Source organism: Solea solea, chromosome 12, assembly GCF_958295425.1.
Source record: "Solea solea chromosome 12, fSolSol10.1, whole genome shotgun sequence".
NCBI lineage: Eukaryota > Metazoa > Chordata > Actinopteri > Pleuronectiformes > Soleidae > Solea > Solea solea.
This window is the reverse complement of record NC_081145.1, coordinates 13,977,581-14,005,195: the sequence shown is the minus strand read 5'-3', so window position 1 is coordinate 14,005,195 and position 27,615 is coordinate 13,977,581. Positions and strand designations below refer to the sequence as shown.

The 27,615-nt window shown below is 41.7% G+C and overlaps 2 protein-coding genes across 5 annotated transcripts; one reads left to right on the top strand and one right to left on the bottom strand.

The window, feature by feature from the left end:
• Window positions 1-6,128, top strand: slc24a1 (solute carrier family 24 member 1). 2 transcript variants are annotated; one of them, XM_058645646.1, is made up of 10 exons: window positions 1-111; window positions 290-1,468; window positions 2,255-2,314; window positions 2,517-2,625; window positions 3,627-3,707; window positions 4,150-4,217; window positions 4,360-4,617; window positions 4,690-4,779; window positions 5,130-5,296; window positions 5,400-6,128. In XM_058645646.1, exons 2-10 carry the CDS (start codon window positions 437-439, stop codon window positions 5,647-5,649), a joined length of 2,115 nt encoding a protein of 704 aa, XP_058501629.1. In that variant the 5' UTR covers window positions 1-111; window positions 290-436; the 3' UTR covers window positions 5,650-6,128. The 2 variants fall into 2 exon arrangements, with proteins under 2 accessions (XP_058501629.1, XP_058501630.1); XM_058645647.1 differs by lacking the exon at window positions 3,627-3,707.
• On the bottom strand, window positions 6,073-27,615 carry dennd4a (DENN/MADD domain containing 4A). 3 transcript variants are annotated; one of them, XM_058645643.1, is made up of 31 exons: window positions 27,397-27,615; window positions 23,005-23,336; window positions 22,051-22,297; window positions 21,883-21,952; window positions 21,597-21,766; window positions 20,421-20,659; window positions 20,223-20,289; window positions 20,005-20,063; window positions 19,772-19,916; window positions 19,308-19,483; window positions 18,892-18,992; window positions 17,871-18,089; window positions 17,333-17,478; window positions 16,996-17,016; window positions 15,444-15,577; window positions 15,084-15,216; window positions 14,756-14,962; window positions 14,539-14,667; window positions 14,285-14,429; window positions 12,991-13,113; window positions 12,216-12,335; window positions 11,767-11,841; window positions 10,867-11,651; window positions 10,543-10,753; window positions 9,986-10,077; window positions 9,720-9,895; window positions 9,095-9,485; window positions 8,653-8,770; window positions 8,219-8,381; window positions 8,067-8,131; window positions 6,073-7,785 (listed from the first exon to the last, which is right to left on the bottom strand). In XM_058645643.1, exons 2-31 carry the CDS (start codon window positions 23,313-23,315, stop codon window positions 7,649-7,651), a joined length of 5,175 nt encoding a protein of 1,724 aa, XP_058501626.1. In that variant the 5' UTR covers window positions 23,316-23,336; window positions 27,397-27,615; the 3' UTR covers window positions 6,073-7,648. The 3 variants fall into 3 exon arrangements, with proteins under 3 accessions (XP_058501626.1, XP_058501627.1, XP_058501628.1); XM_058645644.1 differs by having other exon boundaries at window positions 12,222-12,335; XM_058645645.1 differs by lacking the exon at window positions 16,996-17,016.

Sequence of the window (27,615 nt, the reverse complement as noted above, 5' to 3'; positions counted from 1 at the left end):
CAACCCTGTCAACAGTTTGGATTCTTACGTGTGCCACACTATCCAGTTATGGACATCTGTGTTTGGAAAATGTAGTGACCCTGACTTTCACTATTCAGTATTAATTTTGTGGTAAGTCTGCATTTCAATCAAAATTAATTGTTTTATTGGTGCTCTTTCTCATATTATATCTAATATTATTCATAACAGCTGATGTATGCAATGCAATACATTTCAGATGCTTGCAAACATGTACACAACTGGTACCAAAATGCTACTATATCTCTAATGCTTATTTAATTTGCAATAGATTGCAGAGGATGTGATATGCATCCGACTGCTGGAGTCTGCTGGAGTCACCCCATGGTCTGCTTGGGAGAGAACAGGACTTGTCTGCCACAGCCCATTTATGCACCTTAAATCTACATAGCCAGTAGCAACACTGCTTTGGAGGAAAATGTACTGTACAAAAAGAAAGCGACTGCAGCTGAACAGAGTTCTATTTCTCCTCTCTGGGGTTTTCCTTTGCACCCTATACCAGCTGACCATCAGTGCCAGACTGCATGAACCATTCCCCTTGCCTCAGATTGGAGAGGATTTTGGAGAGGGTTCAACAGAGGAGGTCGAGGAGGCAACTGAGGTGCTGGAGGAACCTGTTACTGCAATTCATGAATTTGAGCCCACAGATCAGACCACACCTGCCACGCATGTGGTAAATCATCAGGAAACCACATCAGATTTGCAAGCATCCACTCCAACTCCACTATTGCCAACCAAAAATCAGACAATTGTGCACTGCATCTATGTGGTCCCAGAACCTCCCGAAGAGACACCCACACCTACACCAGCTCCAGCTCCTCCTCTAACTACCATCACTCCAGCATCTCCTGGTGAGGCTCCACATGCCAAGGGTGAATACCCTGAAGATATATTTTCTGTAGAAGACCGCAGAAGAGGCTGGGTGACCCTCCACATTTTTGGGATGATATACATGTTTATCTCACTTGCAATAGTGTGTGATGAGTTCTTTGTTCCTGCACTGGGGGTGATCACTGACAAGTTGGACATCTCTGATGATGTGGCAGGAGCCACATTCATGGCAGCTGGAGGTTCTGCCCCTGAGCTTTTTACCTCATTGATAGGAGTTTTCATTGCCCACAGCAATGTGGGCATTGGCACAATAGTTGGCTCAGCAGTTTTCAACATTTTGTTTGTTATTGGAATGTGTGCTCTGTTTTCTCGGGAGGTACTACAGCTGACCTGGTGGCCAATTTTCAGAGATGTGTCCTTCTACATTGTGGGCCTCATCTTACTCATCATCTTCTTTCTGGACAATGTGATAATGTGGTGGGAGAGCATAATGCTGGTGGCCTGCTACACTCTGTATGTGATTTTCATGAAGTTTAACAGGCAGATAGAGCATGCCTTCAAAACCCAGCTCCACAAACATAAGAACATCATCAAAATCACTGTGGAGGAGCCCGAAAAGGTAAGCACCACTGGGACAAAAAACAATGAGTTGATCTTGATATATATGTTAAAAATCTGTGCTCTACATAGAAAATATCAGCTCAATTGTTGCAGTTCAAGGTCGTCAACATGAAAGAACTAAACTTCATAACACTGTAACATGGAAATACACATACATCTATACTCAAAAGTGAAACTAACCGAGTCACTCATGGCCCATGATCCTTATCACAAACATTGTGGTGTATCACTGAAGGATAAAGCCATATCACACATAACGCCACACCTCTAATACCATCTGTAGTTTTTTTTTGCAAATAATGACAAGAGTAAATTGACACTAGCAAAGATCTCAGTGAACTAAAACTACTCGGCTAATCTAAATTAATCCTCCGCGCAGTCACACCTCTGTACAAACTGTAGCATTGATAGATACGATGTATTTAACCTTAGTATTTTGTGCACTCAGGAGGCTTTTGTGGAGCTGGATATTCTGTCCTAGCTGGGCTTCCCAGTGACTTAATGTGATTATTTCATCAGTTGAAAACAATTGCTTCATATCATACATACTACAGTATATTAACACTATGACTTACACTATGGTTTGGTTTTAGTGTGGCAAGAAATGTTATTTCACCATCCTATAATCCGCACAGGACCATCTATCATGTATATAAGAAGAAAAAGACCCACTGAGTGTGCTAAATGTAAAATAGTAATCAGTTTATCAGCTCTTTCACAATGTAAATAACCTTGGTCCTTATTCAGTGAATGATTATTACTGAAAAAACATTGTTGCATGCAGACAAATGAGGATGATGACGACAATGCGCCTCCTGCTCCTGAGGACAAGAATCGGTTAAAGGTAAAAAATCAATCATTGAAAGAAAGACCCTGAAACAACTCTTACCATAGATACAGACCTATGTATAATACCAATAGGCGTTTGGTCAAGTGTTGGAGCATGTAAATGCACTGAAGACACTGACATGATTGTCTAACGGTGGTTAGTTGTCACTGTCTGTTGTTGCGAGTTACATTGTCATGACTCTTGTATTTGTCCCCAGTTGAAGCCGTCTCTTCAGCGAGGCGGAAGTTCAGCGTCTTTACACAACAGCACCATGAGAACCACCATCTTCCAACTCATGATTCACACGTTAGACCCACTTGGAGAAGGTGAATATAACATCAATATGATAACAAGTCACATAATTGGTAACAGTGTCCTTATGTGGGGACTACATCATTTTCTTAGTAAAAGGGATTAGTGAACTGTCTCAAGTGAAGTCAGCTCTAAATCCAGATTGGGACTAAGCAGATAAATACCCCTCTGAGACTATGGAGGGCTCCATTCAGAGGCCTACTGTGAAGTAGAAGCCAACTCCTATGACCGTAATCAGTATAGTGATTGTACAAACTATAAACTATAATCTATATAAATTAATAATTTTTATTGATGAAGTAGAAGTCATTCACAGAAGTGCCTATTACTTGAATTAGGTAGATAACAAACATTCAGATTGGAACTGCTAACTGACCCCATAGCAAACCACTCATGGAGAGGCATCAAAACAATGCATTACAACTGTGGTTCATCCAAATATTGCTGGTGCTAAAATATATAATTCAAACGTATTTCTCATATTTGGAGAATATGAGCAGCACATTTGCAGAAAAACTAAATTTAAAAGAAGTGGGTGTTTGAGGTTGTTTCCTGGCTCGTCTGTCCTACACTGTTATCTCTTATAAACCTAATTTCTGCTCATGCGAAGAGGTTTTATTGACTCAAATACCTTGGATCACATAGAAACATTAAATAATTGTATCTATATTTGTATGGAAGCAAATGTCTGGTGGTCAGAGAGGCAGTAAAATGAATTTGCAGGATAATGGGTTTTCAGTGAAGAGCAAGGGTAAGATCGTGTCTTGTACATCTCTTCCTTCGATGAGCTCTTTATTTTCCTTTTGCTCTGTGGTGCACACAGGTTTATGCTGATGGAGGTGCTTTTGATATTGTTACTGTGTATATTTTGCTCTGTGCTTAATTCATGAGTGCTGTGTCTTGTGGCTGTAATTGTTTGTCCTCCAAATGTGATTGGGGAATTATTATTCTCACTGCTATGAAATGGTTGAGTAATTCAGCATAGCATTCTCAGCGTGTTTTTGTTTGTCCATAGGAAAATTTAAGGATAAGGCAGAGACTCTGAATAATGTGGCTAGACGAAAGGCAGAGAGAAAAACGGAAGACAAAGGCGAAGGTAACACAGAAGAATGTGATGTACATTCACTCTTTAGATCAGAGCAGACACTCGTTCCTCTTTAAAACAAAGTCACAAACATAAACACACTCAGGTTCTGTCTCTCAAATTAACGTAACTTTGTTGCCCCCTAGTGAAAATGTGTTTTAAACACATCTTTATGCTGGGTGATGTGTACAATATGAGTTATATATGAACCAGGTAAGTTTGAAAAAAAAACAAAAGGAGTATTATACATCATAATGTATAAAAACAACATTCACAGGGTACGTACAACCAAGACAAAGTTCACACTGTACCAAGTAATACAATCCTCCAACACTGACACTTGATTTCTTGATACCAAACCTCAAATCTTGTGAAATGACATGGGATTTTTTTATACACCTAACTGAGTTTGAGGAATTAGAGAGATACACAATTCTTGCACTTTCTTTTGCAGGTGGTGAAAAGCAAACCAAAAAGCCAGTTAAAGATGCAGAGATGAGGGAGCAGTCAGAGGACAGCAAGGTACTCTCATACCACATCCCTATGGTTCTCAAAAAGCCCATTTAATTACTGTCTATGTTAGACTGGATATGGAGCTGCAACCGTAGGAAAAATGTCCTCTTTATCCTTTGCTGACGTCCATCATCATGTCCCTCCACTTTAGGAGGACGCAGCAGCAGGAGAGGAGGGATCGGACGGGTCTGAAGACTCTGACAGTGATGACAGTGGCAGCAATGAAGACAGTGATGAGTCCAGTGAAGATGGTGATGATGAGCAGGAGGAGGAGGAGGAAGACGAGGAAGAAGAAGAAGAGCCCCTGTCTTTAGAGTGGCCTGACACGCGGCAAAAACAAGCCACCTACCTCTTCCTGCTGCCCATAGTTTTCCCTCTGTGGCTCACAGTCCCTGACGTCCGCAACCAGGTGAGGCCCGCACACATCTCTGAGATCAGTCCTGAATGTTGTGTTTTTTAACTTTAATCACTTTCACGACAGAAATCCAGAAAATTCTTCGCGTTCACTTTTCTCGGCTCTATTGTATGGATTGGTATCTTCTCCTATCTCATGGTGTGGTGGGCCCATCAGGTCAGTTTAATACTTACATTTTGCATTTTTTTTGTCTTGTGTCCAAATTAGGTGCACACTGGTGTTATTATGAAGTATGTTTAAACATTTAAAAAGTACAATTTAAAAACTCTTAAAAAGTACAATGTAAAATGTCTCAATTGCCTTGTATGCATACATTTATCAACAATTGCATTTTTAACTCTCTAAAGGTATTTATTTACAGATGAACACACTGCGCAGCTCAGCTGATCGTTTTTTATAAAGATAACGAGTCTGGTTTGATCAGTTTGAACTCGCTGAAATGAAACTTAACTCTAATTCACAATGGAATCCTGAAAATACATCCAAACTCTGATGTGCTCTTATAGGTGGGCGAGACCATCGGAATCTCAGAGGAGATTATGGGCCTTACAATCCTGGCAGCAGGCACGTCCATTCCTGACCTCATAACGAGTGTGATCGTGGCACGTAAAGGCCTGGGGGACATGGCTGTGTCCAGCTCTGTAGGCAGTAACATCTTTGACATCACTGTGGGGTGAGCTCCAGTACTGTGTGTCACATTTGAAGAAATCCTCATAATTCTTTTTTAAGAGTCTCAAGTTTTTCCTGTTTCCTCCCTCTGTCACTTTGTTTCAAAGTCTGCCAGTGCCATGGCTCCTGTTCTCCATGGGCCACGGTTTCGCTCCAGTGGCTGTCAGCAGCAATGGGCTTTTCTGTGCCATCGTGCTCCTCTTCCTCATGCTCATCTTTGTCATCATCTCCATTGCGTTCTGTAAGTGGAAGATGAATAAGGTGCTGGGTTTCACCATGTTCCTGCTCTACTTTATCTTCCTGGTGCTCAGTGTGATGCTGGAGGATCGAATCATAACCTGCCCTGTTTCTATCTGAACACAAGTGAGCGAGTCTCATGAGCAAGAGTCTGGTTATCTTCAGAAAACCACTGGAGTGACTTTGCACTGCTGCCTGTGATGTTTGTCTCACTTGTGAGCAGCAGTATACCGACTACAATATTTTATTTTATGTGTTACATTTATATTTAGTACCATTGGCAGGTTATACATTTTCTATCACAACAGGAGATTCAGAATTTACTGTTCAAGGTAATGTAGAGGTAGGGACAACCTTTTTCCCCACTGTTTACAAAACGGCATCACAATAAAATCAGGAATCTAGAACATGTGCACATTTTGATTAATGTAGGTTGCATTTTGTATAAAAATTGAATTATTATTATTAAATAACTTGCAACAACAACATTCACTGTATTGTTCTTTAACGTCTGTTTTGATCAAAAGGTCAGGCAAGAGTGAATCTACATAGAATAAATGTGTTTATTCATAAATGAAAACAAAGTATAGATCCAGCCAGGGAAAATGGTTTCTAATTTAGATAAAAATTATACAAATTTAGTATCTTGAGTTACAAATGAAAAAATAATATTTCATTGACATTGTGTAAATTGACAAATTAAGATACATAGACATCAAATTATGTTTTGGTTCTGCTTTTTTGTCGCTGGGTACAAACTTACATGGAGGTTAAAATTCAAATGTACATTGTGTGAGACTGTCGTTCATTCCCAGCACACAGCTGCCTTTCATCCAGCATCGTATTGGTGAGTAAGTAATGGTGAAGTTCAGTTACAGGCTGTGCAGCCACATTACTATAATAATAGTGAGGCAGTTTGTCATTTAGAGTGAAAGACAATATATCGACACAGTGAATAAACACACTCATTGACAAACATTACTTTGAATTTGGGTAGATTCGACCTGTGAACTTAGACACTTGAACACCTTTTAATGAGTGCAAAAAGTCCTGCACTGTCATCGGTTAAAAACAGTCAGTTTCTTCATAAGTGGTTCAAATGACTTAAAACAGTATACGATTGTCATTGTACAGTACTACAGAGAGTGAGGACCAAAAAGGAAAATACACAAAATACAACAATCAAATACACTGTACAGTTTCATAGATATGTTACTGTGTGAATACATGGATTACTTTATCAAAAAGCTGCGTTGATTATTTTTTTAAGCGTTTACTTCTCTAATAGTTTGATTGTACTGTTTCAAGAAAGTTCATCTTTGATGGTCCCATACAACACATACATTATTCATTCTAAAAAAAAGGTATTGTGTAGAAAAGTGTTAATAAATCATATCATCATACTCCCCTTTTTGGGGTTTCTTTTTGAGCACTGTACAAAAAAGATACATAAATAAATTTGTGCATATACCGTACAATAATTGAGAACTCCCTTTTTGGTAAAAAAAAAAAAAAAAAAAGACAATATTTTTGATGTTAACGTCTACTTTAGTGTGTTCAGGCATATGGAAACGGGTTTACAGTGTACAAATGAGGAGGAATTTGTCACTGACAGTTGGCTGCCGGGCCATAATGAACGTGTCTTGTCAAAGTGCTTTGTAAAAACATGAATGTCTAAAAGCGGGTACGAACTGTACTCAACAACAGTCTTAACAAGGTCACCAGGACCAACAAGGAATAGACAACGTGATCATACACTCACTTTTACATATTTACTCACAGCTTGAACAGAAGCAGTCATAAAATAGAGGACTGTATAATTACTATACAAATATTTGACTATAGTTGTGCTGAAAATACAGTGGAATTTTATAAAATATGTACAAATGCAAGTCCTGTACGTCCATGCGTCCCAGCTATGACGGGCTACAAGGATACTGTGGCAGTTGCTTTACATTAATCGTACATTTCCTGTTGTGCTTTGAAGAGCTCAGTGCCTCAGTCAGGTGAGTTGGTCCTGAGTCTAAAGAGCAGTCCAAATAAAATCAAATAAACTACACAAAAGAAAAAACAGCAGCACTGACCAAAACATACTTGTACAAAGGGAAAGAGTAGTGGTTCACAGACTGGGCTCTTTAAAAGTCTTCCTGCACTCCATGACCCCCGGTCCAGGAGGCCGGTCACAGTTGTGTGTCAGCTTGACCAAGTTTGGTGTGAGGCGATCATAAGCCAGTTTGTACTCCCGGTCAAAGGCATCTGCAAATAAACAATGATTTCCATAAGATTATGTATAGTAATTTAACACATTAACAGGCTAACTTTTTTTCTTCTAACTGCCACTAAACAAAGTAGATGCAGCCGATGGGAGTGTTTTTCAAAGTTTGACCTGCTGGTGGTGCTCAAGGAAAAGTCATGGGATCACCAAAGTCTTGAGGATTCGTGTGATTCTCAGGGCAACATTGATTTATTTACCAGGTTTTATTTAGAGTTATTTAAACCAGGGCAACAGTGGTGGAGCATCCATACAACAGACTTACTTATATTAATGTTGTTTTTCCCCAGTGCCACCAGTGCAAGGAACAACAAATCCCTATAAAGGCTCCTTTTGGAAGAAGAAAGAAAAAGTGGAGATTAGTCTTTCTCTTCATCTTCACGACATGACTTTACGCTGACATGTTTATTTCCTCACCTCTGTCTCTTGAAGCCCAGCTCTGGCCCCAGCAGCTGAATAATTTGGCTCATGGGCTGATAGACATCACTCTTCTTAATACTCCTCACAAAACCCTGCAGGAGCTCCACAGTGAAGAGCTGGCCTTCTTCACACAGCCCGGAGCGAATTAGGGAGTTGGCGCCTACACGGAGAGATAAAAAGTCACCCTCATCAAACGCTTGTTCATCTCCTTCACTCAGAAAAAAAACTGTAGCACTGGTACAGTGACCATGACTAATAGGAGGTTTGAACTGAATTATGCATGATTTCCTACTTCCTTCACACGCATTACTTAACCTGCATCTAAATGTCTGACCTTGATGAAACGCTACCACTGCTTTTGAGAAATTCCACCTTTTGAAAACATAACACGCACACCTCAGTCTTTTGAAGTAGAATGTGAAATGACTTACAGTGTGTGTTCCACAGGACATAGCACGGCTGAACTTTATCTTGGTGCAACTTCAGGTTGTCCCACATAATCCTCACAAGCACCTGCTTGCTGTCCTCGGATGAAACGCTCTGAGGAGTCTAAAGGAGGTAAAAATGTGTGGAAGATTAATCCCCTCTCACAGTTTCTCACAGCCCTTGTGGAGAGAATTTTAATGCATGCTGTCACATCTTTACAAATACTTGCTCTTCATTTGCTAAATAAAAACAAACAAAAACATATAATTATACAAATATATGCATATATAATTATCTATGATTTGTGCTGCCTTACGTTTTTGGAACAATTATCAACCACTTGAGGCTACTGATGTCAGAGATGTGCACGTCCTCCACAAAAGAGTTTTAACTCAAAGTGTTAAGTGACTTCAATCTGGAGACAAAGACATATGTTGAAATATTTACCTGGTCTCCACGGCAACAGTGCTGGGAGGACAGGATAAGAGCCGGTAGATTACTCGGCAGCTCCAGCCTGCGGAAGTACCACACAAGGTTCCAGAAAACGATGGGGTGCTGGTCGACCACGCTCGGCGTGGAGATGGCCTGGTCGCCCTCGTTCACCAGCAGGCTCTCGAGCTCCTTCCACAGGACCAGTGGGCTCAGGTACGGCACCGTCACCGGAGTAGAGGTGGAGGCGGGCACTGAGGCTGGTCCTGCTGTGCCAACTCCCCCACTGTTCTCCTGCAGAGGAACTGCAGATGACCGAGCTGCACAATCTGTTGCAGACATTTCGGCCTTGGGGTTGAGTGAGACGGACGTGTCCTCCTCTGTAACAGGATTACTTTCCTTAGAGGACCTGTGAGGAGACACATAATGGATCTCTTTAAAGAGGCCACAGGGATAAAGCATACTGAGTGTGGAGACACAGTCCAGACAATCTAGTTTGAGAGAGTTTGGTCTGCAGCCAGGATTGTAAGGCCCTAAAGACACGATGACTCATATCATAATTGAATTCAGTGTGAAATTATGGGAAGAGATGATTCATAGAATGTGTACATACACAGTTGGTGCATGTAAAAGGAGAACCTACCTGCTCTGTGGTCTCAGGTCTTTGATTTCCACGTTGAGGAAAGGCAGGAAGGCTGTGCCGCAGAAGGGACAAGTGCTGTTGAGGTTTGAGTCGTTGGCCGTCCAGCCGGCCATGATCTCCTCATCATACACCAGACAGTCACACGTCTTACAGAGCGAACAACTGGAAATCTGCACCTACGATGTGGAGGAAATCAAATTTATTTGCAGAAGTCGATCATGGCAGTTGGCGTCTGAAAATGAGTCTGCGATATGTGACTAACATACCTCTATGGCGTAACTGGGAGTGGGTTGGAAGCGGCTGGTTTCGAGGGAGGAATCTGGAGTGTGAAGAGATTTAGAAGGAAGTGCCAAACCACCTGGAAATAATGGAGGATTTAATAATTAGACACAAAACTAAAAGTGCAAGAATTAAACAAAGTAACACAGCATTAATGTTTGATGTTGAGTGAATTGTTTCTCACATTTGTATTTCTTAAAATTTGCACATGAGCAGTTTAGCAAAGGGCGTGTGGCCGAGCACAGAAAAGCCCACACAGTAAAGCAGCCATCATGCCCGATGGCCTAGTTTCCATCATAACACCCAACTCTCTCCATTGTTGAGCCCTACTCTTATTCTAAATTTAGATTAGAAGTGCTTTTCTAGGAGCAGCAGTTAAAATAGCGATTTCACAAGGGAACACGGACAGTTTTTTTGTTTTGTTTTTTACATTAGATATGCTTTATCAGAGACTGTAAACTACTTTAAATACATTTATCGTGGTTTGTGTTCAAAAACTAAAACCAAAAACAGCAGCACTGAAAGTTAAAGATGTAAAACACACCAGAGAAGGAGTTGTGTCTGAACACTCTGTCGGGGGTGCTGGGACTGCCCGCGCATGCTTGGCCCACAACAGGGGTTCTCCTGAGTCGGGTCATGCTGCCATGCTGGGGGGAGGTGAAGCCGTCTGGGTCCAGATCATTATCAAGCAGCCAGGAGCAGTCTGCCTCTGCTGAAGTCAGTGAAGACACACTTACACCATCGCAGTTTGCATCCTGCAGGGGAGAAGAAAGAGAAATTAGTGTCACATTACAAGAGCTTATTCGAGGATGGAATTTCATATCATCAACAGATATATGCCAGGAATATAAGAAATGGTGCTACTAACCTGAGTTAATGATGTCTGTGAGGACAGGCGAGAGTAAAGGCGGCTGGCCTTCTCAGCCACACCCTTTCCTGCGGATATAACACTGCTCTTGAAGATGTCCAGAGTCGGCGTGAAGAGAGAGTCCATGGAAAACGATGAGGTGGACGTTGTGGGCGAGGAGGGTGACGCTAACGAGGAAGGCCTCTCTCTGTCTTTGTAACCGACGCCCAGAGGAAGAGACGGCGATGGCTGCAGCTTCTCCTTGGATTTGACGGGCAGTGGGAGGTGTGAGTTGGCGCGCAGTAGAGAGGAAGCTCTCGGTGACGAGTGAAGAGACGAGGAGGATCGAAACAAGGGGCTTGAGTGATTCTGCAAGTCCATACTGGGTGTGCGGCTGCTAAGAGGGCTGTTGCAGTTGTTGTCCTGGTCAAACTCTTGCACTGCATTGGCTGCTATCAGTGACAGGGGGTCAGACCCCGTCTCGATACCTGTCCTTCTTACACTCTCAGCATTAAAGCTGACACTCCTCTCCATGGAGACACCTGGCCTCGCCACAGCACCGCTGCAGCTCACACTCCTCTCCGCCAGAGGTTTCTGTTTATCAGTCTCTGTCTCCTCTTCCTCAACACCATGCAGTCTGTCAGCACCTAGGTGAAGCTGCTTTACTGAGCTTACGTGAGGCACAGCGAACCGCAGTGTTTCCAGCGCACCAGACAAGTCAAGTGATTTTGGTCTCTCTGCCTTTGGGAGGGCTCCACACACAACGGTGTCACCTGATGTACTGTGCACCAGCCTGCTGCCGTTGCCTGCGAGAGTGAAGACATGTCGAGTCATTGATCTCTGACACAGTAAGACTGAAAACCTGGGGAACTGTTTAAGAGCCATCACTGCTTCATGCAGACCTTTCTGAATAAACCTCACCTGTGCTGGCTTCTGTTGATTTATAACTTTTCATAGAAGGAGGCGTGCTGCTGGTTGGGACCTCGATCTCAGGTACTAGAGATGTAAACAACATGATTTGTTAAAGAGATAACATGGATTATAGAAAATCTCCACTCAGTTACATTTATTAATATTGATCCCTACAAATCGAGGAGTACAAATGAAGAAAACTGGCAGGTGTGCAATTCCTTATGGGTCAGGTGTTTATCATCCTTGTATTTTATGCTCAAGAACTCACAAACTTTGAATTGGTTAATTGTAAATATACTTTCAGCAGCTGGATAGGTAGAGAAGACATTACACCCACACTGCGACATGAACGCTCGGCTTTTATAGGGAGAGTTCATTATGTTCACAGTCAGCAGTGGTTCACTTCTGCAGAAACGGTCATTAAGTGTCAGAGATTAAAGATAACATCTAATCCTTACACTCACTGGACTGCCTGGCTCCTTTGTCTTCTACCAGTGGTGTGCTGCTGTCGCTGTGTCTGACGCACAGCCTCTCCTCCTCTTTGGACAGTGAATCGTAGCCCTGGTCTGACTGTCCACCTGGAAAAAGAGAACAAGCATTAGTTTCTGTTCCCACTACTTCTTTTTTTTCGTTCAAAGAGCCAAGGTAATTAAAAAGAAACTCCATGGATCCTTCATACGACAGAGTGTGGTGGTATTCCTTACAGCTCACAGCACACAACAGTCCCAGAATAGAAAGGCAGGTTTAGCAACACAGTGCAAGACACATTGAATCATCCTGCATCATCCATTTACAAGGACAGACTGCAAGAAAACAAATATAAACCAAGCTCCAGATCCATGATAATGTTAGTACCAGAACCTCAGCCTGCTCATACTAACCACCACCACTGCTGTCCTTTAGTAAGGGGCAAAACAAACTCAGTCTACTTTGCTCTTCCTCTCTTGAGTTCATGTAAAATAATAATTAAAAAAACATTATATGATAAAACATTTTATTTTCTTCAATCACTTTTAAATGCAGTTGGACAAGTGTCTTTTTTAAAAATCAGTTTTCATTGACTAATCTTTGTTTTACAGCTGGGCTAACATATAACATACAACATAATAACATTTTGGTGACATTTCTTGGTAGTGTTTGAGTGTAATGAGTGATGACGGAGAGAGAGCAGTAGGTGTGTGTGGGGGGGGGGTATGGTGACATTTAAACAGAAGCAGAGCTGTGGCTTCCTACCTGTGCTAAATCCATCGTCACTGGAGTCCATTTTAGTGAAGTCGGTGTCGATGGATGTTCGCTCAGCAGAGTCATTAGCACTGTCCAAACTCTCGTGACTGACAGTGTCAAGATCGCTGCCGTCTGGGGGGAGATAACAGAAAAGAGGCTGAAGCGAATGACAAAAAAAAAGGAGTAGCAGCAACAGAATTACTAGAATAACTACTGCTCAGCTGAAATCACACCACTTCATCAAGTGAACAGTTTATGAGACCACATAAAGCGGCTGCCATCATGACTGAACATTACTCAACATAAAAGGATGAGATGAGAGCAAATAAAATCAGGGTTTTAACTCAGAGGAGATTTGTGTTCAAAATGATCACATTTCCATTTTGGCAATGTTTCTATAAAGTCCCCTTTGTGAATGAAATTTGACAAAACACACGCACGTTTGCGCTTCCTTCATAGTGAGGACATGATGCGTTCCTTAGCCCCTTACCTTAACCTTAACCATCACAACTAACTGCCTAAACCTTCTAACCCTAACCCTAAAACCAGGTCTTAACCTCCAAAAAAACCTAAGATGCACCTAAAGATGTGAGGACCAGCAGGCAAAATGTCCTCACTCTGTATGGTTTTACAAGTTTTGGTCCTCACAAAGCCACAAATGCAAGAACACACACACACACACACACACACACACACACACACACACACACACACACACACTATACGGTCTAAAAAGCCTGATGTTCCTTCATGTCATTATGGTAATGAGTCTCTGGGATGTTGTGGGAATTAAGGGCTGACATCAAAAGCAACCTGTGCGCAGTGACTGCTGGGGAGGGAAACCTCTGTGCACGGTTTAATTACTGTCATTAAAAGAAAGTGGTCTGGGAACAATTTGTGCTGGAGGAAGCCTGAATCAAGATAAACCTTGTTATGAGACCAGAAAACACACCTTGAAGAAACGACTCTTTCCACAGGATGACATTGAATTACATCTTATTCATGAAGCACGACAGGAAGAAGACGCACTTACTGAAATAGTAACTGTGACTTGCTGCAATCCAAACAACATCTTGTGCTTATAGTAATCACTACTGGCATATGTGTTCATATTTATAATGTGGTATATTTCTAATTTTAAATTTCTAATATTAACAAAATCTGGTTTTCCCTTGAAGCAATAGCTTAACACTGTAGGAAAGCCTTCAGGGCTTCATTTGCTAAAACATGATTATTATCCTATTAGAAATATGTTTTGTATAAAATATTTACAATAAAATGAGAAATATTACCATGGACTTACCTGAAAGCTGAGGATCTCTGTGAGGAGTCTGTTGTTTTCTCCCTGCTTGCTTGAACTGGAGAACACCGAGGACCACGTTCCTCAGCTTTCTCCACAGAAAGTAGCCTCCTCTGGTGGTGGACGGCCAAGTGCTCTCCAACACGGCCTGGAGAAGGAACATGGGCTTAAATGTCAACATTTAAAACAAATTGTTCCACTTGGAAATTCTTTATTGGTAACTATTTGTTGGTGCAGTTGTTATTAGGATCACATACCTTGTTGTAGTAGCCATACGTGATGGCATTAGGTTGGACTCCAGCCTTTTTCATCTCAAACAACACCCTCACAGCAAGGACAGGCTGGCTGTACTGGCCACACAACTGCAACAACACTCGGTAACACACCTTGGCCAGAAAAAACACAGTAACACCAATTAATATCATAGCTACATTATAAATATAATATAGAGTTTTCTCTTATTCAATTTCCTACCTCATCAGGAGCCTGCAACTTCTTGTCCTGCATCTTCCTCAACACGTCGTAAGCTGTACGCAGAGCTCGCACCTTAGAGGGAGAGTTCCCGACAAATCCTGGCAGGCAGATGAACCACAGGCCATAGCAATGGCGTAGAAGACATTTGGACCACATCTGAGGCATAGATGAGTAGGTTTTGGCCATCTTTTGAGCCAACTTGATCTCCTGAAAAACAATGTTTGATCTTCTTTAGAAGCCGATGGCTTTTCTTTTGGTGTGTCTACTGCATGAATAATGCGTAATTATTGGTGCATTTTCAAGACAATCACACTTTTATGCAGCCTACCTGCTTAGAGCGTCTGAAGATGGCTGTGGGGCTGGCTGGGCTGCTGTGGCGTGAAGTCATGCTGGCTGATGAAGAATTTTGTCCCTCCAGTGGCTCCAGCAGCTCAGCATTAAGTACAGGGAAGCTAGAGTAGCTGCGGGAAGACATTATATATTCTCTCAAACTCTGTACGATGATGTAAACTGAGACAGACACAAAATCCAACATCAATAAAGGCAAATGTCATGCACAGCAACTGTGACTCTGAGATCCTGGAAGCTTTAGCAATTTATGCATGGTCTCTCCACCGAGAGTGTAAAAGAAGTAATCAGCTTGTTTTGCATCTATTGTGTGTGCAGGGATTGATCTGCATTGTGTTACCTATAGCACAGAGGATGCTCTTCTCCCTGTGGAAGTGGAGGCAGCTCTGGAGGGTTGATATAGACCGTGTGCTCACTGCGGTGCGATTCATCCAGTTCGATCAGCCTGGTATCCTCCTGTCGCTCGCTGTCCGTCTGGTTTGCAAGAGAAACACACGTTGCGTCATTGCTTCGCCTCTTTCCTCCCAGCTTGGCTCTTAATGTAAATCCACAAGGTAATGCTGCATGGAGGCTCATGGGCATTTGATACCATATGAGCTCTCAGATCACATCAGGTATGAGGATCAGTGAGGAGAAACAGATGCCAGTAATGAGTCCATCTACATCTAGATACACGGTCTGTGTCCCCAGTCTATTCAGCTATTGTCAAGGCTCGAGTCCATGAATCTTCCAAGACCAATTTAATCCTGGCAGCAGTGACCCGGACAAAATGCCAATGGCGCTGTATTGTACATTAAACCACTTCACTGCTCTGGCAGCAACATTTGATACTTAGCTGCCACATTTCATTCAATTAAAAAGTGACCAATGGATATTTAATGGAGACCAGTGTCTCCATAAAGCTTGTGTGTTTGTTTTAAGGAGAAAAATCACCACTGAGTAGCTGTCTTTTTTTTTTTTATTATTATAAACCCTGCAATGCTGGTGTGCAGTCAGTCGGCTTATCTGATTCCATTACTAGCTTATCACAAAAACATTAATATTATGGCAGCAGATGAATAGCTCACCGGTGGATCTGTGCTACAGCATTTGTTCCACTCGGTCGAGTGGATGATTCAGTCAAGCGACTGTCACTGACCTGTTTGCCCTTACTTCGACTGCACTCAGTGCATTCTCCACTCATTGCCCTTCCTCTTGCAGACAAGAGGTCTTTCTCAATCACGCACTTGTTGTCAACCTCAGCAGCGGTGACGCTGAATGAATCAATCCTTCCACTTCTCAATAATAACCGCAGAGGCCATTCATACAGGCGCTCAAAGTGTCCGTGCCGGATGTCAATGTGACTTCCCGATTGCACAAGTTTGCAAACACACAGGGTTTTTCAGAGAGGATGTTTTTTTGTCTTTTTTGTGTATTACAAAACATGTGCAGGGGCGGATGTGTTCATCAAAGCTGTCAAATCCCCCGATGATAAACCAGTTTTGACAAATAGGTCCCGTTTCATTCTTGTACATAATATTTCTCAGAGGATACTGAAGTCAGGACAGAATAAAGATATGTTTGTCTGTCTCTGCATCACCTTTAATAATGTGCATAACCTGCCAATGCAGTTCTTCCTAAAAGCAGCTGGTTCAATAATATATAATAATCTTGCTGACACACACACAGACGTCTAATGCACATCCTGTCATTTTAAGACCTCCCTGCACTTTTACCTTCACTCTCTTAACCTCACTTTGATTTATTCATAATCACCATACACAAAAGTGTACGAGTCATGCTCAGCAGATAAGACAATTTCACCCAGTGCTGCTGCTGCTACTGAAAAAAGGGAAACACGTAAAAAAACACGTACTCAGCTTTAAACAATGGCACAAGCTCTAAGGGCTTACCTTTCCTCCAGTGGTGAATAGCTACCAGGCAGGATGATAAGCAAAGGAGCAGAGAAAGAAGACAAAAGGCAGAAAATTAGATGAAGAAAAAGGTAGAAAAAACATCAGGGGTTGAAGAGAAGAGGGGGGAAATAAACATCTTCAAATGAATTGATAACCTCAATGTCACATCTTAGCGATAGCAGGTGATTAATATTTCTCTACAAATGTGTTGAGGTCAGTCTGATACTGTTTGCCTGCTGGGGACCTTGTTCTTATGCAACACGCACCTTCAGTTTTTCAAATTAATTGTCTCTGGCACAGAAAATCCATGGTAAAGATTAGCTGCGAGCCTCACCTTATCAACACACTCGTCAAAGAAAGCCAGGCTGGCATCTTTATCACTGACAAAGGAGCACTCCTCTATGAATCGGCTGAACATTTGTGTCTTGGTCATGAGGGAGTAAAACCTCTGTTGGGAGCGGTCTCTGCTCTTCAGGAAGCCTAATAAACAAAAAAAATATATATATGTTGCATGAAATTATAACGAATTACAACAACGATGTTGGACAATCATTTCTTATGCTGTTTTTTTCTTATCTTAATTTTACAGGGTCAAGACACGGATTACACAGGAAATTAATACTGAGCCGTGAAACAAGTTTCTCTCTGGTTTCATAACAGCGCACAGATGTGTGAGGACACTGTGCTATTAATCACGGCTGTTTGTCTGACTTTTCATACCCACCCGTTTTCTGCCGAGGCTTAAAGCTAAATCACCAGAGTTACTATGGCTGTGACACAGGCCAAACGCAACCCCCTGACCCACTACAACAGTAAATCACATGAAAGCAAGGCAGCAACAGCTTGTCAGCATGTTACAGGCTGAGGAGTACCTTGGAGGTCAAAGAGGGAGCTGGCATCTGTGGTCTTCTCAGACGGTGCTTGGGTGATGGGCAGCAGGTACGAGCGGTAGCCTCGAAGGATGGCTGCCATGAACCTCAGGAATGCCTCCTGGATTTCCAGCTCCAGCGTGTGGAGGCTTTTCCCCCCGTTGAGCTCACTGTCAGTCACCATTTGCTCCATCTGCACATCTTCACGGTTCACCTGACCACCTGAGAGGTCACAACAGCAGGGTATGTAGAAACAGGACATAAACAATAACACGACGAAGCATTCCTGACTATGTTGAAGGTGTTACAAATAGAAATAATTAAGTTTAAAACTGTAATGCATAACTTTTAAACAAAAGCACCATTGTGAAACCATTGTCAAATGGTTCACACAATGCTAATCGACTCAGCTCCACACACAGGTAGACATTTGACTGAAAGCTCAAAAAAGTGCCCACAAAAAGTTTCAGAAGTAATTTTTTCTGCTCAAAAAACAGTTCTTCAACAGTCTGACAGGATAAATGCTTCTTGCCACAGTCTGCTCCTGTGCTGCTGGTGTATACACATAATGCTCCCTCAGTAAAATAGTCTGATAGTTTTGCTTGACAGAGCTTGTTTTCAGATGAAGTACGGAGCATACAAATAATGTTACATTATTTCTGTTCATGAAGACCAAATCGAGGCAGAATGTTAACAAAAAACAAACAAAAAAATCAAATGTTACGCACTGTAGCTTTAATGGTGGCGATTTAGGAAATGTCACATGATATTTATTGAATTAGCCTATGGTAGACAAGGTAGATTGAGCAGCACTGGGTAAAGCACTGAGATTCAATTACAGTATATCCTCAGTATCCCCTGGGATGCTCTAAACGTTGTGGTTGTTTTTTTATAACAATGTAAGCATGATGCATTTTCCTGTAAATCAGCAACACATGCTGACTCAACAGGCTTGAGAAGCCAACTTCTCAAATATTCATGAGACCATACACATGCAAACTGAAAGCATCAGACAAAGACTCACCTTCAGCGAGCTGCTGGTAGAGCTTATTCAGTGTATTCAGGAGACATTTGCAAGCTCGTCTGGGCAGGATTTTCCATGTTAACGCCTTCTTGTCTTCTTTTCTGAAAGCACGCCATATGGTTTTCGTTACATGGGAGGACAGTCAAGCAACATCGCAGAAAAGAAATAAGGAGGGATATGAATGTACTGACATCGGCAATGAAATGTAATCTTACAGCAATTATGATTACATTAGCTTTTGAATTGATGTGGTAGACAAGTGGTGCCGAACGCTCTTTTGTTATTACACTAGTGATCCTCTCACTGGTGGACAATAAAATAAAAACCCATAAAACATGGGAGGTGTTTTGTTTTGGTGTCTTAAAAGTCGAAGGGGGGCCATTCATCACAGAGATCAGTGGTCAGAGGTCACATACTGGGAGATTGTGTTTGTGTCCAGATCCACGCAGCTAATGTCAGCCGGGGGCAGGTAAAGGTCAAAGTATCTGGAGTCCAGACCCACGATGAAAGGACACGGTGCACTGAGCACATCAGCCAAGGCGAGTGGGCACAGAGGAATGTAGGGGCATGGCCAGTGGAAAGGAAAGATCATCTGTAAAAAAACCAAAAAAAACACGGCAATGCATCCATTAGTACATTGCAATTATATAATTTATACATACACAGCAAAGATAGACAAAAAAAAAAGATTTCAACAGGGAGTGAGTCATCAAAAGCGTTGTAAGTGTTCTCTATGTGAGGGCCTTCTCTGGATGTGATGATGGGTGATTCATTGATACCACAGCCCTGCCTCTTACCTCATTCACCATTGTACCTATAATCACATTAAAGTCTAACTTCAGTACTTAGAAAAGTAGAAAGGAAATAACAAAACACCTACAGACACAAGCGCCTCTGTAACACTGGTGAGTACAGCTGGACGCAGGGAATGAACCAGGATCTTGTGCTCAGTGACAGCCAGCACCAGCAGAGTGGCTGCATTCTTTGGGCCCAGATTCAGAAGTAATGTGGAGAGGCTTCCACCACTAGTGCACACAAAAATGAAAGAAGAGGGTTTGGATCAAGAAGGCAACAAATCGAGTTTTCCTTTACATTTTACTGATGTTTCCTCACCTCAGGGGCAGTGGGGATGACACAGGTTGACTCAGCATCAGGCTATCATGTGGAGACAGCTGTGAAAGATCCACAGAAGGTTAGACTATCAGTGTGTGGAGGATGTACTGTGTATGTGATTTTACTGCGTTTACAGATGATCACCGTAAACAAAATAAATCAGGAACATGGCGCTGAAGCTATTACTTCAATCATCAAATTGTACATTTTGAGCTCACCTGCACTAGGATGCGCGGTCTCTGAATGGAAGGGAATGGCACATTTTGCATGAAGTGAGAGATGTGTCTGAAAAATAAAAAAAAATAAAATGCATTAAAAATGTTGTTCAGTCCTGTGAGTAAGAATGACCCATCTTTAATGAACAGGTTCCTTTTAGGCTATATTTAAGCACTAGTGAAACTGTAACATTTGCTCACTTTTCAATAGGTAGAGCATGTGGTCCAGATATGGAGTATCGGTAGAGGAACGTAAGAAAGCTCTTGAACGACTGGAAGAAGGGCCAGTGGGAGAGCAGACAAATGCTCTTGTTGCTGTAAACACTTCTGGTCCTGTCAGGTCTGAGGTCGGTGCTTGGCAGGCCGAGCTGTGACCGCTGACGCTCGGACAGGTTCTCTTCTGAGTGAGGCTCGTAGAACTGGATGGCTGCTCCGTACACCTGCACATACATACACACATTATTCATACTGTATATATACAAGACATATGCCCAAATATGCACAAAAAGGAAAAGGACTTGATTAAAAACTAAAGGAAAAGAATCTTTCAAAGAACTTTTTTCAGGAAATATATATTGGCTTCTCTGCTGAAGCGTTTTCATCATCAAACATCTGCAAAATCATTCTTAATCCTTTGAAGTTCTTCCCCCTCCATATCATTTAAAAAAAGCATAGCAGACATTAAGTACCTCAAAACTACAGGTTGCAGAAAAGAAGGAGTGAGCACTGAGGCATTTAAAACTCATGCACCAGCCCGAGCGGTGCACACGACGTGCATTATGCATTATTCAAAAGATGAGCTGCGAAAATGTTTTATGCTGCACTGCTTTAGAAGACTACCAGTCTTTAGCTATTCCAGACACAGCCTTTAGACCATTTTTAATTTAATCGAGTAGAAGCAGATTGAGACTGACGGGTGTTAAACATTCCTGTAGTTCATCAGCAAATGGATCTGTAAGGGAAACTAAAGCACAGAGGGAGGTGTGAATTTCTGTTTTAAGGAGCAAAAAACTGATGCCGACATTTGAGAAACTGGCAAATTACTGGAAATTGCAGCGTTTTTAACTGAATTTGTTCTATTCTCTCCTTGTATGTATATTTGACTGAGCTGTCTTTGTGAGGTCTCTCGAAAATATTTCAACCTCAAGTGACTTTCTGGTTAAATAATGGTTGAATAAAATAAGACAAAACAAAACATAATAAAGCAATTAAGCGAGAATTTATGTTTTAAGTGGCAACAAACTGACACCATCCTTTGAGACATTAGATAATGCAAACTGATCAAGACTATACACGCGTGAATGGTGGATTTGTGTGTCATAATCATGAGAAAGGAACATGATTATCCGTAACACTTAATGTAAGTAGGTGTTTTACCTTTTCTCCGGAGCCGCCTGTTAGCACAAATGTGGAAAAAACAGGCAGGGAGTGTTTGGTGTGTGCTGGCCAGCATTCAATTGTTGCCCCCATGGGCAGACAGAAAATTGGCACTGACTCAGGCAGTGGGAAGGACTCATAGTCTTCTTCAGGGTAACGACACAGCAGACCTAAACATACACACACAGTAAAACATGTCAACGTGCTGATACAAAAGGCAAGAGGGTGTAAAATGTACGTGGATGTGCAATTCATACATTCATACACAGATCTGACATTAGTTTACCTGCTTTGTATGCAATAGTGTTCGCTTTAGCCAGTGATTTCTTATAACAAAGATAGACAGAGGATCCCCACTGGAATATGAAAAACAGAGGCCATCACAGATCAATAAAGAGGTCATGGTTTGCAAACATGCTTGTGAGATATAATTGTGTTCAAAGCTGTGTCCCACCATGCTGCTGTTGAGGTTTTTGTCCACCTTGCAGAAGGTGTGAGGGGGTATCTCTCCTTTGCCGGGGATGATGATGCAGACATCGGTGACGGCGAGTGAAGTATGAGGCTGGCTCTTTGGCGCACGGCGGTAAGTGATGTAGATGCGTTGGGAGGACGAGCTGCTAATGTTGGCAGGGCGACCTGAGGGCGTGGTCTGGACGATGTGACATCCAGGCTTCAGTTTCTCTTTCCACTCGTACAGGACCCTGAAACACGAGGTAGTGTTAATTTAGCACTGTCGTGCAAAACTTATAAATATGGATAAATATCAGTTATATTCAAACCACTGTCGAATTAGTTCACACAGTGCTGATTAAGCCTATCAGCGCCACATACTGTAATTCTCTCTGTGTTGCTGAGTAACACACACGTTTAACAGTTGTGTCGCCTGCAGAAAGGAAGTGACTTGCTTCATGTCACGACAGAGAGAGAGCCAACAGCAACACTGCATCAGTAAAGTGAGGTGGCTGCAAACAGGCTGGAGTTTTACAGCAGGAATTTTACTGCTCAAATAACATGGAACGTTCAGCAGTTTGACGTGATAAATGCTTCTTGTCTCCACCCGTCCCTGTGCTGCCAGTGTATACACAAACGCTCCCTCAGTCAGGTCTGGTAGTTATGCTTAACAGAGCCTCTTTTCAGATCATGGACACAGCAAACAAATCATGTTGCATCCTTTTTTTTTTCCCAAAGACCAAACAGAGGAAGAAATTACGTTTAAAAAAAGTTACACACTGCAGCTTTAACAGATATTGATTAATAAACTCTTGAAAATATGTCTCTGATAATGTATTTGTTGCAGTAATATTAGACCAAAGGATGCGTTTAAGAGCAGATTAGAGTGACTCAAAGCAGATACGCGATTAGTGGTTCTGTGCGAGTAAAGGGTCATAGTCTGTGGATTACTGCTTACCCAAGATCTGTCAGTGGAGGCTTATCTCTACCTCGCTTGAAGCACAAGAATATCTGTGGGCCCCGGAGGCTGGCTCCATTGAGCTCTGCAGAGAGGCCGGAGGGGGTGTTTTCAATACAGACGAAACCTGGTGGTACCTCCTCACCCAGGGAGCGGATCACCACAGCTACATCAGTGATGGGGGCATTGGGCTTCACAGACTTGGGACCGGCATCGTCAAGGTGGAGCTCCTCCTCAAGAGGTTTGCACGAGTCAGTGAGGCCGGCAACCACAAAGTAGTCAGCAACACGAGGCCCTTTATCCTCCATCATTTCCCATTCCCACCCTGTGGGCTGGAAACAAGAGTGAGAGGGAGAAAGAGCATTTTAAACATATTTCAATACACATTATTGCAATTACATATGACACAGTGTAGCTTAGCTATCGCAAAAGGACCCAGGGGAACTGCCTGAGCATAATGTATTACTGTAATTGTCTTGCTGCTATAATTAACGTGGAAACAGAAATTCCATACAGCATGTAAAATATGGACCTGACCGATATTACTATAATATATTCTATACTGGAGAAATAACAAAATATAATGAGCACATCTGGAGACATTTAGCTTGGAATCCTGTCTGCAAAAGCACAATATCACACAAAGATATATGAGGGAACTTAAAGACCAATGGCCTTGTTACATTATGTCAAGTAAAACACATGCATCTGTGGAAACAAAGACAAATACCAGACCTACAATTGAGCAATGGTGGAGTTTTGTACTGTATATGCTGTGCAAAACAATGTTGTGCAAAAGAAAAGAACAGACGGAGCGCCTGTGATTCAGCTTTATCACACAAAGCACTGGTGCCCTGGAAGCCCTTTCAGCGCCGGGCTTGAGTTGAAGAGTTTGCTTATCTTTCTCTCCAGTTCGTCCACACTCACTGGCAAACTGATAAACAGCCACCTATTCTTTCCATTGGCATATGAGGGAGTTAAACATCGAGTTGTTCCGCTCCTCTCTGTGAGACGTGTCATCACCACAAACCCTGGCACACACGAGGGTGTTACCATAATTTACGGTTTCAATTAATCTAATGGATCTGTGTGCTGTCGTCATCCGGGTTTGTACATTGTGACAGAAAGCTCAGCGCTATTTTAACACTGTTTCTGAGTCTTTAAAAGCTGATACCACTTTGGATGCAGGTTATTTGTACACAGCTGTTACTTTATACTCATGGATTTATTGTACTTTCCTTGCTATCCATCTCTTGCTCTCAAAAGTGTTATGAGCTATTCAAATGATTTCTGGAAAAACAAAAAATGTCTAAAATAAACTTTTTTGCTTGACATTTACTCATCTTTTGTCCACGATAGTCTAGTAAGTGGTTGTTGTTTTCGATCACTTTGACGATGAGAGATGGTATTTTTAACCAAGCAGCATTTACTTTTTCAACATTGAGTTGTCTTTGAAAGAACATGAGATGCTATTTTGAATTATTAGACACGACTCTGTGTCCCAGCAGAACTTGGGGTCATCGTGAATCATCTTAACTGAGGCACTGCAAAAGTTTAATTGTCTTTTAAAAATGACATTGTTACATTGTTCCAGGATGAACAACGAAATAATGTTTAATTATGCTTTCATCTCATGTGACGCAACACTGCAGAAAAGCCCCTGCTCTCAGTAGGTATTGTAAGAGTGCTGCTAAATATACAGCTGTTCGCATAGCAGATGTGTCATACAGTACTTAGAAGGTTCAGGATTAAATATAGACATAATCTCCAGTTCCAACCACCAAGGCATTCGCTGTGTCTATTGCTCCCTCCCCCTCAGCAGGAAGCGAAGACCTAAAAATCATACTGAACCCTCACCATAGCAACAACATCACTGAACAATTGTCACTGTGGTGCTGGAATCAGCCAGGAACTATTTTCGGGATCAGAAAATAAAAATACAAGAAAAATTGACTGAAGTTCTGTTTAAATATTATGTAATGTATATCAGGATATATTTTAGTGACAAAAAATAATAATAAAAGTTTATGTTGTATCAACTTGGAAGCTGTTATCACAGTGTGTGTGTGTGTGTGTGTCACCTCTTTAGGACATTTTCTGGCATATACACTAACCTTATCAGGACCAGTAGACCCTGTAGAGAACAAAATCTGGTCCTAAAGAGGCAGAACCTAATTTCTGAGCAAGTGGTTAAGTTTAGGCCTAAGATTTAAACAGTTTGAAGGTTTGAATTATGTCACTGCAGTGTCCTAAGAAGACTAGCTGTGCAAACCTATGTATGTGTGTGTGTGTGTGCACATGCTTTAAGCTGCACTAGTGTAAAGAGGTCACTGGCCTCCTGTCACGTGTTGTGTGCTTTGTTTTGTTTCAACACTGCCTCACTTTAATTGATCCATTTACAAAACCCCCATTAAACCCCCATTAAATAAACTTGACTCGACCCGATTAGTTCATTTTCCACACAAGATTCTAACAATCTCTGTGGTATCACTCTTACTGTAAGTTACTCCATGTTCTTTCAAGCCTCAAAGTAAATGACTCACTACCTCCCCAAAACTGCAAACTTTTCATTCACCACACTTTTCTTCATGAAAGCAGACAAATAAGGACACGGCGGATTTCCTCTTTTACCATCTGACAAACCAACTTCCCTATGCACATCCACTAGTGGTTTTATGAGTCACCTCAAACTGACAGCTTTACAGCAATTTGTTTACCACTTATGCCACAATGTTCTCACCTTGATTTCTCCCACAAAAAGTCGCATTTTCTCCCACACTGTGTGATAGTCTAGAGGTTTTTAGTAATTAGTTCAAATGTAATAATGTCTGGTGCATCATTTTAAACAATACAGGGCAGTGTGGCTCATGGTTCAGAGCCAGACTGTAACGATGTGAGAGCTGAAATATGTTCAGCTTCTAAAAACAATAATGAAAAGATAAAAAAAAAAACTTGAGCAGTTGTTTTGTGATTAAAAACCATGTCGTTTAAAACCATGATAATTTTGGTCCGTGTCATTTGAGGCAAGAAACATTTTTCCACAGAACAGCAGAACTGTCACATTTGAAATGTACTGAAAATGTACTTTTGCTGTCGTGCATCTGAGTTGTCAAACTTTTTTGTAAGACTTTTGCTTTGAGCATGATGGTTTGTGAAAAACAGGGATGGGAAGCGGTCAGTATCTGTCCGATGCGGTCTCAAAATCACTGGATCAGATATCGGACAAATAAAACTGTAAAATCCGATACAATCCAATATCCTTTATATCGCATGCATCACTATGCACACACTGTACAAATGTAAATTCAAATCAAAAGCATTTTAGTTGAGTCATGTTTGGGCTGTTTATTTTCTTCTTTTTGGGAGAACAACATTTGTTACACAGTTGGAGGAAATGACTCGGCACAAATGTGTTGTTAACAGCTTCACGGTTCATAAATGCTCTAAAATGACTTTATCGGACTAATTTAGAACTATAAGTAGATTTTTGGATTTTGGATCAGCAGATACTGGAGTTTGTGATATCGGTATCGGACACAAAAAAAAGTGGTATCGTCCCATCCCTAATGAAACACAGATGCAGCGGCTGCTGGACAGGGGGGGACACAGGCTGTGCACGGATTATAGAGGGTTGAGTCAACAGCAGGGGGGGGGGGGGGACGTTGGAGGATGGAACCACCACAACATTTCACTCAGCATCTGTTCCCTCATAGCCATGTTTTATTAGACAACCCTCACCAGTCATTTGCATTCCTTACATTTGACAGGGAAGGATCTCCTTTGATGAGGAAAAAACACACACACACACGCCCAAGATAAACACAGCAGAAAGATGAGGAGCACAATTGAGTCTATAATCTAAGTCTTTGATGCTGGACATAAATAAAAACACCACGCACGATGACGCTGTAACTGCAATGACAAATATTAGAATAACAATAAAGCAAAAAAAAAAACACAACAACAACAACAACAACAACTGACCGTATCGACCACAATAATACAGACAGGGTTTGTCTATAAGGCCACAGCAGAGGAGGAGGCCATCTTATGGAGCGTCTATACTCAGGATGCAACGGAATAATATTGTGACCAATGAACGCTCTTTTGGAAATGTAGCGAATCTCTCACATTTCACAGGAAACGATGCAGATAAAAGGGGAACAAAATCGTACATGTTCTATATAGAATAACATGTATAATCCATTCATTTAAGCTGCTCAATCAACGATAAAATAATAATAATAATAATACTACCACAGATGGAGGTATCACCGGCTGCCAGCCATCGTCTCTAATAACACCACAGTTTATATAGAACATGTATGAACAGCATGTTCATAACACACACTGCATGTGTGACAGTTATATTTCATTGTAATTTGCACTCACTTCTCAGATTGACGACGACTCAAAGATGAATGTGACCAACGCGACGCTCCGGCGAGATGAAAATCCAGACTTCCGTTGATTCTGAATATTATCGCTGGCTTTATTGCGTCTTGCGTTCTCTCATACAAAACAGTACATTACAATATTTCACAGAGGTATGAAGACATCGCAGCAGCAGCGGCGCCGTGTTTAGTCCCGAGCTGCGCCGTATTATCCAGA